The 20497-nt window shown below is 41.0% G+C and overlaps 1 protein-coding gene across 4 annotated transcripts in view; it reads right to left on the reverse strand.

The window, feature by feature from the left end:
• Nucleotides 1-407: 407 nt before the first annotated feature.
• Nucleotides 408-20497, reverse strand: part of LOC106885321 (solute carrier organic anion transporter family member 1C1-like) — a 34341-nt gene continuing 14251 nt past the window's right edge. For 3 of the 4 annotated variants that reach the window (XM_014937419.1, XM_014937421.1, XM_014937418.1), the window contains 14 exons: nt 16751-16905; nt 14270-14411; nt 14049-14181; nt 11849-11964; nt 10896-11042; nt 10681-10779; nt 9084-9329; nt 8090-8254; nt 7397-7592; nt 5762-5924; nt 4183-4367; nt 2872-2936; nt 1507-1624; nt 408-624 (listed from right to left, as the gene is read on the reverse strand). In XM_014937419.1, the coding sequence (XP_014792905.1) occupies nt 408-624; nt 1507-1624; nt 2872-2936; nt 4183-4367; nt 5762-5924; nt 7397-7592; nt 8090-8254; nt 9084-9329; nt 10681-10779; nt 10896-11042; nt 11849-11964; nt 14049-14181; nt 14270-14411; nt 16751-16882 (2124 nt within the window). In that variant the 5' untranslated portion in view covers nt 16883-16905. Of the gene's footprint in view, nt 625-1506; nt 1625-2871; nt 2937-4182; nt 4368-5761; nt 5925-7396; nt 7593-8089; nt 8255-9083; nt 9330-10680; nt 10780-10895; nt 11043-11848; nt 11965-14048; nt 14182-14269; nt 14412-16750; nt 16906-17022; nt 17054-20497 lie in introns of those variants that run through there. The other variant, XM_014937422.1, reaches the window with a different exon arrangement.

Raw genomic sequence — 20497 nt, forward strand, 5'->3', positions numbered from 1 at the left:
TTTGATGAAATCCGAACACTGCTGCTAGCCTTATTCCCGTGGCAGTCTGCTGCATGGCCCTGTGTGCAGGGTCAGCATCACAGCTGGTGGGCCTTTGGCATGTGGCTGTTCTGCCAGCAGTCATCTTTAATCCCTTTAAAAATTACAGACTGGATCTATCAGAAATGCCAAGGGAGGATTTCCTTTATCTGTTGAGAATTTTGTTCAGTTAATGTAACTTGCCCTGTTATTGGTAACCGGGTTAAGGCACTTTTATACTCGTATATTACTTTTTCTGGTTGTTGATCACGGGTTTGCTATTAGCTTTACTTTCTGAACAGTGTTATTATTTAGTTATTCATAACATTGTGAAAGTTGTTTCTAAAAGAAGCCGTCCTGATTCACGTGACACTGGTCCAAATGGCTTTCTAAATACACGATTCATTCTCTGCATCAGAAAAACCTGGCAAACGTTCTTTGATCTTGCAATTATCTTCTGTATTTATAGGACCATCTTCTCTTCCTCCATTCTCTCTAGGTGTGGAGTTCTTATTTTGAAAGTGTTTCTTTACCAATATATAAAAAACAATTGAAATCAAGTAGGAAGGACCTCTTAACAGCGCTGCTAAACCAAGGAAGACATACCTGTGGGATGGAGCACAGAAGATAGCGCCAGGCGTTGAAGTTTTCAAAGATACTCAAGAAAATCACTGTAATGGCTATTAAGGACCACATAACCTTAACAAAAATGACATAGTAGCTTAGCGGGAAACGTTAAAACTCATTCTATGTGAATGGTACCACGAGCTGGACATTTTTGCTGGCAAAAGAATTGATAGACTACTTTTTGCTTATGAAGATTGTTGCAAAGTAAAACTTCCATCAACTTCCCTTTGTTTCTAACGATTTTCAGATCACTTCAAGCTCTTAGACTTTTTTGGGGCTAGATATGTATAGAGATTGACAGCGTGGGCTATTTTATGTAAAAATGAATAACACATCAGAAGTGCCCAGGGTTTGGGTGAAACAGGAAAATATCAGGAATATTCCTCCTGGAGACCAATATTGTTTGTGTTTAACCAGTGCCTTCAGCTACTCAGCATGATTTTCTTTCATTTATTTTTCTCTCAAATGTGGCCAATGCACAAAGTTAACAGTCTTGCCAGACTACCTGCAAATGATGTAAATTTGGGTACCTTTCCTCTTGACGGCAAATCATACAATCCCAGGTCTTTTAAATTGACTCAAAAGATATTAAAAGTGCATGTTTAATTCCAGAAAGTCTGTCATTGATACTAAATGATTTTTGCACAATGTAAAAACTGACTGAAAAGCTAAGAGCTTAAGATGTGATCTTAAGGTTTCTCAATTTCAGGAATTCTGGACTGACCTAAATCCGAGTCCAGAGTGAGTATGTGACCATAATTTTTGATCAGTGGCCTCACGCACTACAGTATAACAGAACAAAGCGTGTCTGTCTGTAAAGAGGAAATGCAGGAGCTTTTTTTGCACCCTTATTTGCCTTACCTGTACGCATCGGAGTCGTACAGCCTGCAGGCCCCTCGCTGCCCACAGCTTGTGCTGCCCCATTTCAAGCACGTCTTGTCAATCAGCGCACCGAAATAAACCGGTGCTGGAATCCCAGCTGCGTAGAAACAAGCAATAATGGCACAAGATATCACAGGAAAATACATCTTTGTAGCCATCAGCTTTATATTTTTCAGTGGCAGGCTACATGCTGGAATAGTGGCAATAGGTGGATTGGACTGTGGGGAGTATTTCCTTTTCTTGATGAGAGTAACTGTAGGCTGGGATACCCTCTCTGTCCCCGGGAAATGTGGTCTGATGGGTTTGGCCAGGCTCGTAGTCATGCACATTAATTTCTCAAGCACTTCTCTGAGAACCATCCCTGGCTTCCAGTGCATGCTAAGAAAATGGGCACAAACTCGAGTATAAGAAGTTCCACCTCAACGTGAGGAGGAACGTCTTTACTGTGAGAGTGGCAGAGCACTGAAACAGGCTGCCCAGGGAGGTGGTGGAGTCTCCTTCTCTGGAGACATTCAATCCCCGCCTGGACACGTTCCTGTGCAACCTGCTCTGGGTGGACCTGCTTTGGCAAGGGGTTGGGCTAGATCATCTCCAGAGGTCCCTTCCAACCCCGTATCATTCTATGAAGGGGAAGCTGGACTGAAGCATAGTTGAAGCACTGAACTGATGCATAGTTCCCTCTTCTTAAGCATAGCCTAAATTGTCCACACTAGTGGACAGGCCATTCTGCCCAATTGAAGGTCAAGGAACCAAAACCCTTAGTGTGACTTGGCCAGATATGAACTTATGTTCTACTGCAAAACATGTCACACATGGGACAAAATCCTAGCTTGGCTGAAGTAAAGGCAAGTATTAGCTTCAGAGGAATCCAGGTTTCAGCGTGTACAGGACCATGTTTCACATTAGTTTTGTTCCTACAGGAGCATCCTGCGTTCTTACATAGGAAATAATTTATTTTGTAAAAACAGGTATACTCATCCTGTTCTGCCCTAGGGCTCTCGTGAGAGTCTGAACTCAGTAATCAATCTATTCTGTGTATTACAATCATCAGTGCTGTAGTCAGGTATGATGGGACAAAAACTCATTGTAGAGGTTCCTTAGAGAAGGAAAACGGGAGCACATCAGATTTGATCTCTGAGTCACTGAGGAGAAATGCCAGCTTTTTCGAATTGGTGGCAGTGGCTCTACCCCTTCTTGCAATGGAAAGAGCATGCAGGAAAAAAAAAGCATCTTCAGGAAGAGGCCAGGGTCTAAGAGCTGTTTCAAGGATACATCTGGTTTACAAATGGTGATTGCACTGGAGTAATTTAAAGCCATATGAGCAAGCAGAATGATTTCTCTTACCTAGAATTCTCATCATAAGTGTGTATAGACCAACTGCAAGAGATTTCAACTCTGGCTGAACACATCTGAAAGAAAGAGAGGTAAGTATGAACTATTTGCCTATCTAGTGCTCAGATATGCCTATTAAACTGCTGTTAATTACCCTGAATTTAATACTCTTAACGACGGAAAGCCAAGCTTTGGAAGGAGAGTGCTTCCTACGTCTGCTCAAAATACCTTAAGTGGTATAAAAAAGGTGAATTAAACTATTGTCTTTCATCACATGGCTCCTGGGAAGTCCATTCAGTATAATTAAAGAAGTGAAATTTTAAAGTCATAATTACAATCTATCCTAGTCTTATTGAAATGGGATCTCAACTGCCTTAAATCCCTCTGTTACATTTTCCTCATGCGATGGGATATACCTTACTCACTTGATGGGAAATATCATATTTCCCTAAGACAAAAATATTGCAAGTAGCTGCCTTAGTGCGGCATCTTTCTGTTCTTGAATGACATTCCTCTCTACAATGCCACATCCCGAACTACACAAAGCCATCCGGCAATATGCCCATCTGTCTCCTGGGGAACCACACTCCAAGCATCAGAAATGGGCACTGCTCTTGAATCCATCACTTATCCAGCCTCTGCTATCGCCTGATAAATATTAATGTGGTCAACACTCAGAAAGACATCTCACAGAGATGAGGAAGGCAGGGGAGTTTGCATTCTGTTTTGCATGCTCATTTAGGATGACATAATGCCCTTAGGATTACCGTTACATTTGCCACTGATGTATTTTTCTACTGGGTGAACTCTCTCTTCAGGTTCATGAAAAGTACGTGCTAATTTGTAGATGTGATTCCAAATCACATCCTGGTATGCCTGCGCTCGTGTACCTCAACAGAAGTGAGCACAGGAGCCTCAGGCTGAGCCCTCGGGGGCCCTGAATTTCCAGATCTCCTAAGAACAATTTGTTAGGGCAACCCCACATCCAGAAATCCTGAAAAATGCATGGCCTTTTCAAAATCCATCCAGCCACAACACCCAAGCAGAGAAGAAGAACATGTTCTGGAAAACCTGGGCGGATGACAGGCGTAAGAGAAACCATTTGGCAGCAGTTGGAAGCAACACACTGGAACTGACTTCTTACAGACAGCAGCAAAGTTTGATGCTAACAGCTACAAAAAAATGGGAAGCGACAAAACTCATTAAAGAAGGCATGTTATACTGCAAAAGAGTCATTTTTGCTCAGGAAAAGAGAGAAACCTAAATATCATTTTGATCCCCCTCATTGGAAAGCCTCAACCTTTGGTACAGAGTTTTACTTACCTAAACATAATCATGTATGCCGGGGTACCTCCCAATGCGTAACAAAAGCCACTTATGACCTGTATTACTGTATAATAAATAAACTTCCTGGAACAATCTTCACTTTTTGGACATTGCCCCAAGGTGACAGAGTTATTTCCTGTCCACGAGCTGCTGGCTGCAAGACAGCTGCAGTTATGGAAGACCTGGAAGACACAAAGCAGATTTGGTAGGCCACTGCTTATGCCATGGGGAATCCTGCCTTCAAGCACAGGCAGCACCTGAAGCCTTCCTAAACACCTCATCCCTATCTTATTTGCCTTTCTTGGGGCAATGGGCAGCAGCTGCTTCTTTTCTTTCCTACAAAGAGTGCTCAGAGTTAGAAGGGGCATTCTGTGCCAGCATGTTTGTGCTAGGCAACATCACAACAGGTTTTTGGAAGATGTTTGGAGCACCTGCTGGACCTCTCAGGTTGGCACCAGCTTTTGTGTCCCCAGAGGGCAGCTGAAGAGGACCAGCGAAGCTCAGGGAGCTGTGCCTTTTGCTGCCAGGGGACACCACTGCTCACAGGTCCCTCTCTGCTAATTCTGAGAGGTATCTCGTGGCTGTAAACAACAGCGACCTGCCAAGACGTGGCTCATGCAGAGCCCTGAGATCAGCAGTAGGAGCTGATGGTAGTCTAGGAGCAATAGCTTTTAACCAGGCCTGAGGAGCTTGAGGAGGCACTAAGGTAAGGGGAACTGTGAGCCACAAACCTTAACCTCTACCGAGACAGACTTGCATGGGAGGCAGTAATTCCATTGTGACGGGACCTGTTGAGACCTTCTCCCATGCCTCCCAACTTAAGATTTTAAGCACAGCATGTCTTTTTGAGAAGATGACCATAGACGTCAGATGGAAACGAGCCACAAATTAAAATCTGCTGGAGAGAAAATTCTCTCTGACTGCACGAGATGGCTCTAGGCTGTGTATCCACTGGAGTGATCATCTGGCATCACAAAACATGGGCATGACACAGTCCAATGAAGGCTTCTATCCACAGGCTGGAGCTGCCTCTCTGGGACTCTGCGCATCACCCCCAGCACCCTGAGCTGAGCAGAAATCAGTCACCCAGAAAAAGAGGCAGTGTACCTTGCCATTGCGAGTCTCACAAGGAGGAAACTAGCTGCCTCCCCTCAAATCATTCTTCATACTTACACATTAATGATCAGTATCAGGGAAGATGCGCCACTGTCTTAGTGTACTTCAACTTGGCTAAAAACCTCAAGGCAGCCGGAATGAGGTTTATGAAACCTCATGGCAAGCCATGGACAAACTTCAGACAACATGTAACCACTTTGAATTGTTTGTTTCCCCCTCTTATTCAATTTACAAAAGATGAAAGCTACGATCTACAACAAGGACCTAGGTTTTTTTGCTTAATGTGCTCGCAGAAGTCCCTATGTCTTCTGTGCTGTTTGTAGCCAGAAATCATAAATATTGTACCGACTGGCGCCCAGTAACTTTGGCTTTCCTTAAATGCATTATACTACTAAATCGCAGAAGTTACATGGAAAATAAGCCAGTAAAAAAACCCCTAGAAACTGAAGCAGAGTCTTACCGTGTTCTTTCCATGTCCCTCTGAAGCCGTGCACCCAGCTAGGCATGCAGAAACATACGTGAGCCCGTTGTCTCCACACACAGGATCCCACACATTGGAGGCACATTTGCAGTCAGAGTTGCACTCAGAAAATATGGAATTTTCATGGTATGGAATGGGTTTGCTTGGAAGTTAAGTTCAGACAGGTGTAAGAACTTTTAATTCCATGTTGAGGTCAGTGTAGTCCCTTCTGTGTGACAGTGTTGCTGTGCTGAAACCCACCTCATACACCCAGAACCTACGTTTTCATAGTTGAGTCTCTACAGTATTGAACTCTTTGCTCGAGATTCCAGCCCACTTGCACTGATACTAAACTGATTACTAGGTTATAAAGAATTTTCGAACAAATAAAAATGCTGCTACTGATTTTGGGTGGCAGGTGTAAACAGAAAAGAAAAAGGAATAGCCAAAAGGCTTTGAGACGTCAGGTCTCCATCTCCTAATTGTATGGAGCGCTAGCAACAGTTATTACAGCTTTATAAAGCAGATATTTAGCTGTTGGTAATAATGTACCCATTACAGAAACTAGATTTCCTGGTCTCCATAATTAAAAATACTCCTTTTTTAAAATCTAGTCTAACTCTTCCTACAGGATGTAGAGAATGCAGCATTCCCTTTTACTTTCAGACGTTCTTTGGGTATTGAGATCGGAAGTAAAGAGGGATGTCTTCCCTAATCTTCTCCTTTCTGGGTTAATTAAGGTTATGTGCTTGGCATCTCTGTCACCTCAGTGCTTACTAAGCCTGTTCCCTGGTCCACGATTTGCATTCTTAGTGAAAACGTTGCAGGATAAAGGACAAGCAACAATTAGTCCCCTGGTTCCAACAAATATACACATCCTTTGCATCCTGCCTGTCCAGTTCCACGTTTTCAGCTGTGAACCAGTATGGCTTGATAAATGAACAATAGTGACACATTACTGAACTGTGGGTAAGCCTTCAGGGAGATGCAGAGAGGTTCACACTAGCCATGAGGTACTCGAGGTAGTGACAACCCATGTGCTAGCATGTTGCTGGACCCCTTGGACAGCCAGATCCTAGCACTCATCTCCTGTACTGGCATCTTTACTTACTCCAACCATAAAAGAGCAGCCCTTAACTTTTAAATCCTGGTTCTCTCTCAAGAGGAGAGAACATCGTCAGCAGGCATAAAAGCTTCATTATGTTTTACAGCAGGCTGAGAGAACTAGCACAGCGCAGTCTTTCTGTTTCTGTTCCAGAGATGTTACCAACGTTCTCCGTTAACACATGCTTCACCCTTTTACTGAATCTGAATAAGCTTCGGTAGAAAATTGCTTCTGGTGTAGAGACAGACTGCTTGAAACAGCAATACCATCCCACATACAGCCAAACAACCTACATGGGTAATGATGCAATTTTGCTAATGTATTTTTGATTAATCTTTAACCAGTGTTCTGCTTTGGCAGGCTGACACTCTGCTGACCAACAAAACTACCAGAATGATGACACATGATAGTGTTCATTGTCTCTTAAGCATTGCAAAAACATATTCCTCTTTTAGCCTTGATGCCATGGTACATTTTTTGAACTATTGGTGCCATGGAATAAAACATACTCTTCTTTGGTTTATACTCACCCTTCGTAGGATACTGTCATTCCTGCTACCATATGGTTCTCACAGCCAACAAAAAAGTGTGAAAGAGCAATGACATAAGCCAGAAATGACATGGTAAATGCAAACTTGGTTGCTCCAATGATGCTCATTTTGTACTTTTTCATTATGAGCCCTCCTAGGAAAATCCCAATACTTACAGGAGGTAAGGATGTCAAGCCTGAAATAGAGAATAGAAAGGGAATGTCAAAATACAGTCACACTGGGTTTAAAAGCCCACCTCATTAGTTTAAGAGCTGAATTCTATCCTCAGTTTGATATCCCTGGCAGCTCTATGTTGTACTATGACGATTCTAGGTGGCTTTGTGCTCAGCCTAACCCTTGGGTTGTGTATGCTATCTTTGAAGTGCCTTAACCCTCAAAACCTACTTCCATTGCAAGGCACTTGTCAGATGTTGCAGCATTTAAAATTTCCACACTTCATTCATTGCATAATTGGGGTGCCCTTGCTATAATATAATAAGTATTAATAGACTAGACAAAACTAGAATATTTCTTCTAGTCCTATAGGCACCAAAACTGTAGTTTGTATGCTGCCTGGATACAATTCAAATTCAGGAGAGATCGTCATTTAGGTCAGCCTGTTCTGCAAGGAATTCAGTCCCAGAAAAAGCATGCCAGAACGTCTCCCCATGCACAGTGCACAGGGTAACTCACCTATGAGAAAGTTAGATTTAGATGTAGATTGTCCATACTGCTGTTCCATGTACTTTGGTTTGTAAGTCAAGAAACCAATAAAGCTATTGAACTGTAACACTGAGCAACACAAAAGCGTAAAGTACATTCGATTACTCAATACTTTTTTCAGGGAGGTACAGAAACCTGCAAGAAAGGGATATATGAGTTGGCTTTGGAAGATGCATGGCATGATTATGGTTGAGTAATCTATGAAACTTCAGGTAAAATCTTTCTCTCAGTTGTCCAAGTGCAAGTTGTACCGATCTTCATTTACATGCGAGTATCTGAAAGCAAAATTAGGTTCTTGAAAAACACCAGAGCTTGAGATGCAGGAAGAGAATCCTAGAAGACAGAAGTATGGGTTAAAGCTTGGGTGCTCTAGTGAGATCTGCACATGAAGACTGAAGGGGTCCACACAGCAAAGACTTCTTTCAGCTTACATGAATATCATCACAGGTTCAAGTCTAAGCGAGAGGTGCCTTTGTGGAGATGCCCAATGTCTTCCATTGGGATCTGAACAAAGACAGGAGAATTTGACTAATGATGCAAAGCCATCACTTCCCCACACCATTCCACCCCTTTCTTAGCCTAATGACTGCCCAATCAGAGCTGATATTCAGTCCTGTTGTGTTCACCTCAGGCACCAATGAGCTTCAGCGGCTCCATGAGCTCTGTGATATTTTCTTTAGATCCTGATACAGAAACATTTTTTCCACTCTTCAAATATCTTCTAGCATAAAATTTTACAGGTAGGTGCCATCGGGTGATGATGCATTGCTGGTGATGCATATAGAACCTCACAGTCTTGAAGAAGACCTTTGACTTCTAATAATCTTTAGTGGATTTTCCTGGAGATAGCTAACTGGTTTAGACTGAAGTGCAGGGGAAGCAAGATATTCTGCAGAACTATTACATTCCCAGTGTACATTGCGCCTCTTGTTTTTCAAATTTATACATAATGCAAAACACTTGCCTTTCAATATTTCTGAACACCTCCTTGGCTTAGGTTTTGCAGGAGGAAGCATCTTCTTCGTGGCGCCCATGTTTTCCAAGAGACCAAATGAAGTTTTGTCATTATTTGCTTCCTCTGGCTTTTTCAGTCTCTTTGGCAGGAAGCAAAATGGAATAGCAGCTAGGAAACTGGTTGCTCCAGCTATCACAAAACCAAGCCACCATGCACCCACCCAGCGGGAATCCTGTGGGGTGATTGTGATGCTTCCTGGAATTGAGGGAAACAGATACAAGTCACTTAAATGAAGAAGCCGAAGCTTTGCACCCTTTATCTGCTAAAATAGCTACATTTTGCAACGTCTGATTTTCAGTGGTAACAATAATCATCTAATGAGAGACCGTTCATGCAGTGAAGGCCTGAGGAGTCATACCCTCAGTGCTGTTATGTTTCATCTGCCTTTCTACATGACATTCTGACTGCCATTTTGTGGCATACATGGCAACACGGAGGTCCTTATCCAACATATAGGACACCAAAACAGGTGGCAGACAGGCCTCAAGCATGGGGTCCTTTTAGGGTAGATATTTCTATTGAGACCATCCTCTGCTAAACTGAATTGTGTCAGTTACTATTAAGCATCTAGACACTCTCCGTGGCACTGGTGAGATTAACCACAACGTTAAACTTTGTATTCCAAGGAAGACAAGGCTAGTTGGTTGTATTTTTATTATTTACACTGGCATGTTTGCTGGTGGACCAACACTAAAAGACTTTTCACTGCATGACCAGAATTGGCTCACTGTCCTTATGCTTAAGCGAAATCAAGCATTGGCCTAACAAAGGGCAGAGACAGAATAGTTCCTCTGTCTAACTACAGGATCCTGAGGATCTGAAAGGTGCTCTGTCCAGCTAGTAAAACAGGATCACCTGCTGCTGCTGCTACCCCTTTTCCTGAAAGGGAAAAGGGTCCACACTGTCCACACTGTCTGAATTCCCATCCAGCTGGTCCAGTGGGTGGGGAGCTGGGCTGGCCAGGAAACACCACCTCAGAGATGGACCTGTGTCCTCTTCCATTGAAAGGGAAAAGGATGCAGGTCCAAGACACATCTGTTCCCTCTGCCATTTCGAAAACGTGACTACATACGTGTGTTTTCTTTTTACCTGAATAGGCAAGAGCTGGCAAAAAGTGTATAATGTATTGCAGACACCACAGGAATGGTAAATAACGTAAAATGTTCAGTTGAAAGAGTGGATAATCCATCAAAAACCATAAAGCCACTATTTTATCAGAATCCTTTGATTACGATACCAGTTTAGTAGAACATCTTGGTCTGTGAGAGTTCTTGGTACTAATTTATAAAGTTAAACGTGCATTTCAATCCTTTAATCCTAAAACACAGTTCTAAAATATGATCCCTGTCTAATTCTGCCTTTACCCTAGAGGCTTTTAGTAATTTAATAACATTTAAATAAAGTATATAATAAAATTAATGATCTCAATATAAATGAAAAAAATTATATTAAGGTAATTAATATAATAAAAAATTATGCAAACATGTAGAGGAACCTGTTAGCCACAGGTATTAGTTTACTTTCACTTTACCTCCATTTTGCTTACCTAAATCCACAAATCCAATGTCCACATACAGTCTTGCACATAAAGATCCCAACAGGAAACCAAACATTGGGCCCAACATGGCTATTGTGTGCAAACATGCTGAAAATATAATGAAGGAGATGCTAGTACATTTTAATGGCTGAATGTTTTCTTCTGCAGAAGATGATTCACATCTGACACTACGAATCTCTCTGTTTATTTCATGTTGAGATTACCTACATACACAGGAACATCCTCTTCTTTAGCAAAATCATCAATATAAGAGATCCCCAATGGTGTTATTGGTGTCTCACCAATTCCACGTAACATGTTTCCCAGTAAGATATATATCCACATATATGATGACGGTTCCTTCTCACAGCCTGCAGATAATGAGTTTACATCTTTGTAATGGAATAGTTGAATGGGAAACAGTGACAAATCACAGCACATGAAATGATTATAGTTTAGAATTTACAGTATTAACAGCATTATCCTCATGGAAGATTAAAGAAAGTCCATCAACCTCATTTTACCTTTTAATAATCTTTTAATAACACTTTACTCCACCTCTATTGTATTTGATTTCTAGAAATACAGATAAGTATCACCCTTAAGAAAAAATGCTTGTGTAAAAAAAATATGGCAGATTGATATTGCCCTATGTATATATTCTGACATGTGTCTTTATAAGTTTGAGATGGTTTCTGGGGCTCAGCTTGGCTCTTTCTCTGCCTGTCACACACAAGGCAACAAGTAAAACAGCTGTATTCCGTATAGTAAGCGAAATCATAGAAATCTCCATTTATTTCCAGTTAACCCTGTGAAGTTTCATGTCCTTGCATGTTATATCTTTCACCTCCCCAACTCCAGGTCCAGGGTAACTGAATTCCTTCAGAGACGTCTTGAGGGTCTCAGCTTCCCTTTCAGTACTCAGTGATTTTATTGTAATTTGGAAGTGTGAACATAAGAAACAGTGGATCTGGATATTAGTAAGTTGTGTTTTCTGGGTGTTTCTTCTCTAAATGGCATGCACAAAGTGCATTTAAGTGTTGGTAATTTTCCCAGACAGATGGAGACTGAAGTTGGAAATCTAACTGAGCGTCTTGCATGGTGCAATGATCTACTTCACTTGCAACCAAGGATAAAACCAGCTCTTCTGTTTGCACTTACACTTAGGGTTCCTTACCTGGTTGGGAGACTTCCAACAAGGTTTTGTTCCCACCTTGATGTAGGGAACAGGGATTGATGCGTGAAGTTAAGTTGGCTGAAGAAGCTGTATGTGAAGCTGTCTCATACTTGTAACTGGAAACACACAACAGTAGGTTTAGAAGCAGTGTTCAGGAGGGAAATACTAGTGTAGTAGGGCAGGAATCACTTGACTGCTGTTTCCTTAAAGAGAAAGGTATCTTTGGGTTTAAATATCAACCCAAAGAGCTACTGAAGGAGCAAAAAAAAGATTATTTCAGCTCATTTTGGAAAACCATAACACTAAAATGAAGAAAAAATAAAAGTTAGAAACACCTGTCTAGAAGACATTACATTTTAAGCTGTAAAATGCAAAAGGGCTTTTGAAAGTAATTCAGGTAGAACTGAACCGTCAGTATTGAAATTTAGGTTCGGGTCCAAGTGAGCTCCCTGTGCTCACTCCACAGTCAAGGAGAAAAAGAAGAATATCTTGACTGTGAGTCCTGCTTTTCACCGTAGATATTTCTTTTTGGGGTTGGGGGGAGGAGGAGCATGAGGAAGGGAGAAGTCATCCTCAGGAGGCACCTGTTTGCCTGATCGTTGGCGTTGGCTTTAGAAAGAGCTGTTGTATAGCAGCAGGTGAATAAAGTTAGTGGCTAAAAAGACACTCTTTAGCGGTATTTACAGGGAGCAGAGCAATGCTGTGGGGCAGCAGTTGAGGTGCTGGAACTGTTTGGCTGCTTTAGCATGATCCTTTTCCCAGATAGGAGCCCTGCTGAGGTGCAAAGTACAATTAGCTTAAGGAGAACAACACGGTAAAGCACACATTCTGCTTCTAGGAACTGGGCTGGCTCTGTTAGATGGGGCAGGCTTACTTTTCAGGTTGAAACAAAGAGCATTCATCGGGAGAGACAGTGCAGAACAATTTCCTCATAAAAATTCAGGCACAGGTACATGGGAAACTGGGTGAGTTTCCCGGTGGAGTTGAGCAAGATGCATAGTTTGGCTTAAGCAGTGGAAAACACAAGTCTGATGGTAGTGCAAGATCCACTGTCATGATAAAAAAACCAGCATTCCTTAGTTTTCTTTTTACAGCAGTATGCCTAAAATTATGCTAATGCATTTAAGAGAGCAACAGAAATATATTTTAATCTACGCTGCCACTGTATCAAAGCTATGGCTAGAAACATCATCACATACAAGCAACACACGGTAAACCTCTGAGCCTGGAGAAGATGAATTTAAAAACTTTACCAGCTATGGAAGAGCAGTTTAACCAGCCATGTGCATTTGGAACAGGAAACCCCCTTGTACCTGTTCTACCAGCACTGATCCATCTGAAGCTGAGAGGCTGTTTTGTGTGAGGAGCAGCTATTTGCCCCATGAGAGCAACATACACAACCTTACACAAGATGACTCTGGTCTCCTCTTTCAAGGAGCAGGACTTCTTCTAAAGAGCACCTTTGTGTGTTGTTTTATCAAGGAGTGAAGCCTGAATCCCTGATTTTCCATGTTATTCTAACATCATATTTCAGATAGAAATGTCACTCAATATGAAGTTACCTGCTCAGAGCTTTGAGGTCCTGTTCAAAACAGCACAAACTTATTCTTGAAATCATACAGGAGGATTCTACATCCCTTGTCATTTTACTGTGGTTCATAATGGTTTGACTTCCCTGGCTACATGATTCTCACATCTCTATTAGCAACCAATGATGCCACGTTCTTAGGTCAACACTGATTTTCCCATTAAGGTGTTCTTTAATTCATGAAAGCAATAGCACCAGCACAGTAGCATGGCTGGAGATTTTCAAAGAACAATATATTTAATTTGAACCTTGAATTGTCATATGGTTTTTATAGGTGTTTCCTCCTGAATAAAAATAATGTGATGATTTTGTAAAATCATTTCCTTCTCTGCCTCTTTTCTGAGCAAGTCTGACTGAAATCTAGAACATTTTGATTTTCCAGATTTTTTTGAGAAGTTGAACTTTTACTTCAGAAGAACCATATTTTTCCAACCGGGTGAAATGAACAATGATGTGTGTGTTTGTCAAACATGATTCATTGCACATTGAGGTGAGATTTTATAGGCCTTTGGAAATCCAGGACTTAATATACAATACGTTTCATTCAAAAACCAGACAGCAGCATCCAATTCCAATGTTAGGTTACCCAAATCGATCTTGATTGGTACTTACTATCCCATGAAGAAATGAGGCATTGCTGTTAAAAAACTTCCCAAAGACATAGTGAAGCATCCAACAGCGATTACTTTGGGCCTATGAAGTTTAGCTCCAAAGTAGCTTACAAATGCAATCACCAGCAAGTTACCTGGAAGGTAACGAACCAAAATTAATGGCAGGAGCTGTGCCTCATACTTCTCTGAACAGTTTTCTGCATGTTAGGAAAAATCAATTACCCATCTCAAAGCTCCCATCGATGAACCCAACAGTAGAAGAGGTCAGGTCAAACCTTCGTTCAATCTGAGTGATGGAGCTTTTCATAATTGTACCAGACAAAGTTTTACTCAAGTAGCTGAATGATAAAGCAGCGAGAAATACCTGAGGAAAGATTAAGACAGAAAATGGGAGGTAGAAGCAGGGAAACTGGTCACAAAGGGATCAGATAAGTTTAAAACCGTGTGGAGCAATCATCATCATGGGATAGGTTTGTTACTCAAATCGCAGTGACAAAGTTGTGTGTGGATTTTCATGTACCCTCAGGGTGGTCTCTCAGCAATGTTTGCTCCTGCTCTGGTTTTCCCTGCTGGAGAGGGCTGGTGCTTTGTGCTGCACTGAGAGCAGTCGCTTACTTTAGGGCTCAGGTTTGCTGTGGACATCTTAATGACCAAAAAGCCTGATCTTCTCCACATTGCTGGCCACAGGTTTTCCAAAGTAGATATCCTATGGACTATGAAAAACTTAAATTTGGCAAAAAACTCACTGGGGACTGCTTACCTTACTGGCATCCTGAGGCTAAATTTGTCAAAAAGCTGAGGCCCCATAGCTGAGGCAGCCAAAATGGCGGGATTTCTAAATTTCTAGGTGTTGCAGAAATGTAAAATTTGGCAGAGATGAAGTACCTCATCAAGATAAATTTAATGACACTATTCCAACCTAAAATTAATCTTAGCCCCAATTGTCTTCTGCTTGAGCCACATGTCACTGATTTCAGGCCAGTTTGTAACTGGTTCTAACTCAACTAGCCATGGCATCAAAATGAAGGCCTTATGCAAGTTCTTATGATAATCCAGTATGTGGAAGGTGGTAAAAACCAATTGAGCTAATCTCTGTCTCAAATGACATATTTTGAAATGTGTGGATTATGGCTCTGTCACCTTTGTGACATTTATACATAACTTCTGATTAGGAATACCATATACCTCTTAAAGGAAAGCTTCATATTCTTTGCAATTTTATAGTTGCTCCCACCAACACACATTGTGGCTTTTGCAAATAAAGATGTATTTGATAAAAAGGTAAAATAAGTTTGTTTAAATATTATCCAACTATTTCAACATAGTCTAAAAAACAAATAGACTTATTGCTCACTGGGTAAAAGTTCCAATACAACACAATGTTGGGTCAGTAAACAAAAGCAAATACAAATTTAGACTTTGCAATACTATCTACTTTAAGAAATTAAGCCAATCCAGGAACTAAAAGCTTGGAAACAGGTATATTTAGTCTCTTCTTGTCAAGAAACAAGAGAAAAATCTCACAAGTACAGGCTTGTCCTAATGTGTTTTATTTTTCCTGAGTTTGACTGGCAAAAGGTCGGTGAGAACCACCCTTCTTGCAGTATAGCAGCGGTGTTCTCATGGGTTTTGGTTGAAATCAGAAACTGCTGATAAGCATGAAAACACAAACAAAAATTACTTGGGTATCTTTGGTTTGAAAATGCAATCCCCAGGTAAACCACACAACATTTGATGGGATGGTGAGGAACCGTAACAGTTTGTCTGTTATTATCTCCAAGGTATTGTGTCTGTTAAACTCTAATTGCCATTAAGTTAGACATAGATCCACAGTTGTGCAGCATTGCCTGCATACATGATGGCAAAATTAGTCCTGTGAGTCTCCCAGAGAGATCAGATTCTATTTTTGCAGGTCTATAAGAATGGAAAATGTGAGCCAGATAATATTAAAAAACATAACAACCTTTGTCTGTTACTTGAGACAAACTATTTTGGATGTTTGAGAAGCTTGCAATTACCTATTGTTTTCCATTAGTCTTTCATTTTACAGACTTTTTTAGAGAGAGAAATGCGTCCCTGATTGCAACTCCACTGAGTCCCTGGAATTTAACCTGAGATGAATCTGGCTGCAGAAGCAGTCAAAATATAAATCCAAACACATCATTGTCAAAAGAAATCTTGCCCTTGTAGTGTTTGCAGCTCAGCCAGAAGCAATAAATACTAAGGCTTTAACACGAAAGCAAAATTCTCATTAAATGTTTACTTGCATTGTTCCGTCAATTCTTGGCAATCAGTGGACTGTTTGACCTACAGCCCTGAATTAGATGAAAGTCCTGGAATACAGCTTACATCACCCTTTTTTGGACCTACAAGAATGGGCAGTAATAGCAACCTCCAGAAAACAGGGTATTGTAGCCACCAATTTTAGGATGCTTCTCCTCTTCCACTGGAGGTTGCTACCTCTCTTCAATGACAAAAAAGGGGATTTACCTGCGAATGACTTGAGAGTAAATATGTTAAATTAGGAATTATTTTTTTTTTAGGACAAAGACAAGATCCAACCCTTCCCTGTACCTCCAGTATGTATCCACTTCAAGGAAAAATAGGGGGAACAGGAATGGTGATCTGTCCTGTCATATCTTGACTAGAATTTCTCAACATATGACAACAACAATTTGCAGTGATACAGATAAGGCACCAAACCTTCAAGCCAGTGCAACAGGAAGTCTTCTTTTTGACTGGTAAATTTTTGTTTGCTTCATCATCCAAAAGCTGGGCAGGATCTGCTTCCTGATTTGAGCCATTGACATTGTTGGATTTGGTTTCCGTCGTCATAGTTGATTTCTTTATTGAGCGATCTGAAAGCAGAAGAAACACAAAAATAAATACAAAAGTACATATAGCAACATTGAGTTGCTTAAGGACCTTTCTGATTAAAGAGTAGTTACAGGAAAATGCTGATGTTAAAACTGAACCTTTTCACTGGAAAGGATTTGGTTCAATGACTTTGGTGTTTCAAAGTGTATATTTGTTTAAATTCTGAAGTATCTTGTTTTGACATCCTCCTTTTCTTCACTATCCCCACTACTTTCCACTCCCCTTTCCACTCCCCTATTTTTTTTATCTAGAATGACTTTTAACACTAAAAACACAATTCCCACAAAAGAGTAAGGAACAAAGTCTCTGTCCAAAAATAAACTAAAAGTGTCAACAAAGCATCAGTGCTGAAGCACAGGGAGTCCTAGTGAAGCTCTGAATTTGCTGACCATGTGGCTTAGGACTCAGTCACTGTTTGGTAAGGTCTCTGTACTAACACCATGCCACCCAACTTACTCCTTTACACTGGCCTGTTGGAAAAAAATTCTTAATGACAAAAAAATTTGATTATTTTAACTACTTCTCCCCCTTTAAGGAATTTATATGTTTTTTCTTCATGTGATAGCATACATGGTATCCCCAATCCTCTTCTGTTTGCAGAGTGCTGTCTATACCTCCTGATGCAAGAGATCATCTGCAACTCAGCAGTTCAGCAGAACTGCTCCTGTTCCCCTGGGAGGAGCATACCCTGTAGCCATAGATGACAAATATTTCCCTTCCTTAGATATAACAACTTTTTTTTTTTATTGTTGAAAGCCTTGTTTCATGATTAAGTTGAATTTGGTTTTACTGCAATGAATAGTGCAATTCTTCAACTTTTTCTTTTCCTAGTTTTTTAAAACTCTCTATCTGAGAGATGGGTAAGCAAGTAAAAAGAATACTGCAATGGAAAGATATAAGGGGGGGTCTATGTATCTATTTGCAAGGTTTAAAGAATTAAAACACTTGCCCGTTTGTGTAACTCCAACTGCAAACAGAACAGATTTCTGAAGTAAGATCCAGATGCCACTGCAGAGCCCCTTGGCAAAAAATGGGTCCCTTGAAACAAACCTTCTTTAGATCTGAGGTCTTCACACACAAAGGAGGCAAGAGTATTGAAACTAGGCGCACCAAGCCAGACCTCAGAAAACATAGCTCACAGGAACTGATTTATTTCACCTTTCACAGTACCGTCCTCATTTGAGAAAAGGGCGAAGGGGGAGGGGGAATCACACAGAAAGGTTTTCCATGCTTGAATGGAGATGAAAAAAGTTGGATGAACTTTTCCAATGCTGGAAAAAGTCCATCTGCAATTGCAAATTACTCTGGTACAGGCCATATGGCAGAGTAACGCTTTTCATAGCATTAAAAGGGTAGGCATTGCTCCAATACACGATGGGGAAAGACAATTTTCTTCACTCAGATGGAAGAGGGTTAATACCTAAGGATGTGTCAGCCACATAAACAAACAGAGATTTAAACAATTTAGGAGCTTCTTAGGCTTAAGTTCTTGAGCATGCCCTTAGGTACTGATGCTGGTATGAACAACAACTTTCCTCTCCCATTGCTCATATCTGCTTCTCACACTCTTGACTCATTTGAGTACCACTGCTTCCTTGGTTGTGCTGTAAGTCTGGGTCAAAACACATATCTGGACAAAAAAAATACCTTTTCCTTCCACTTGGGCCCTCGGACAGAGAGAAACAACGAATAGAGGAAAGGTTTTCCTCAAGTCCGCGTAACTACCAACAGAAATGTGTGTGAACTGAGATTCTTAGAGTTCAGGAAAAGTCAGTCCATAAGTATGTTCGAGCATCTGATCCTCTGAAATTTTTCTGTCTCTGTGTAATCTGAAGATACTAGCTTCTCCCTGTTATCGTGATACATTAAGAACTACAATAAAATATGGAGGTGGTATGTCATTGCGGGTCACAGGACTAAAGTGACCTTTTTGAGAGTCTGAAGGTACTGTTTGACTTAGAATCGCAGTATAAGGAGTGAAAGTAGAGAAACATGAAGAAAACAATAGGAGGCAAAGTAGAGAAAAGCGAAAGGTAGTCAGGTATCCACCCATGTAGCAGAAGAACTTTAGATATTAGCAGTCTGTCCCAGTCAATGTTTCAGAGAAAGACTGTGAAGGGAGGACGGTAAGATTGAAAGTGCAAGCAGTAAATATCAAAGAGCAGATTAAGCAGTTAGAGGCAAATAGTGAAAAAGTCACCCAGAGGCAGAGCTTAGGGTACCAGGCAAGAGAAAGGGCAAAAGATGCTTAAAGCACACAGAAAAGTGTTAAGCCAGGTGGAAGTTAATTGGCTCAGAACTGTCAGCATTCAGCTCCTCCAGTGACCCAGGGGAAGGACTTCCAGTCAAGAACAGGGGTGATCAGCTCCTGGAAGTGACAAATGACACATGTCTTATCATTGCTTTGCAGAGATGCTACTGGAGATGGCGCTACTGTTGCTGGGGAAGGCTAGGACACGGAGAAGGAAGCAAAAAGATGATGCAATTGTGATGGAGAAATGTTAAGGTGAGCTATACGCGAGGATCAACAGTTGGAGCTGCTGGCAACATCTCCTCCTGCCCTCAGTTGACCTTGCTGTACATGGAAATCTGCTGGAGATAGAAGAGATCAAGGGTGGAGAAATGCTATGCCACAAGAAGATTAGAAAAAAGATAAAAGGTCAATTCACAATTGATGTCAACATACAGCAGCTGCTGAGCCTGAGAATTTCAAATATTTATAAAGTTGTTACTTTGGATTTATTTCACTAGTGGTTTTTTCCATGACTAATAAACCAAGGATCTGGGTACAACCAAAGGAAAAGTACGAAGTTTTCTGCACCAAATGTGTCCTTTCACTAACATGACTTCTCTAAAACTATTACGCTTTGCCTGCCCAAGCCATTCTGCCATAATAATGACCTGAAGTAGTTGCTTTTGCAGAAAGATGAGATCAGTCAAATAACATATTGGCACTGTTTAAACAGTCAGTCCACCTAAACAAAAATCACCCTGACTTCCTTCTCAAGGAAAGGAAACAATCCTCTCCCCAAAAACGCACATAAGGGGAAAAAACCCACCAAAACTCCTGTGAGGAGGAGTTCCATCAGACCCAGGGAACATTCGACAAACTCATTTGGTCTTGTGCTCAGTACAGTCTCTTCTGAGAAACACTTTGCAGGGGCGAAGATCAAGGGTCTTAACTAATAATCAATGTGGATCGTTTGTGTTGGTGGGAACCGAGAGATTTCACAACTTCATGGGAAGCATGCAGCACCTTACAAGATTGCGCCACAGTACAGCAGCTGGGCTTGCAAAGGTCTTCTTCAGTGCTGAAAGCTATATGACCTTATAGGGGCCATGGCCTAGCTCTCTGCCTGTTAGGTAGATCTATTCCTGAGTGAACATTAAAAAAAAATTATTAAGCTTGGTTTTCTACCCCTAATTATATGCAAAATATAACGAATAAGAGCACCAATTTAAACACCTTAGCATGAATTAGTGAACATTAAAAAAAAAATAATTATTAAGCTTGGTTTTCTACCCCCTAATTATATGCAAAATATAAAGAATCAGAGCACCAATTTAAACACC

This window comes from Calidris pugnax, unplaced genomic scaffold, assembly GCF_001431845.1.
Source record: "Calidris pugnax isolate Ruff unplaced genomic scaffold, ASM143184v1 scaffold1, whole genome shotgun sequence".
Lineage (NCBI taxonomy): Eukaryota > Metazoa > Chordata > Aves > Charadriiformes > Scolopacidae > Calidris > Calidris pugnax.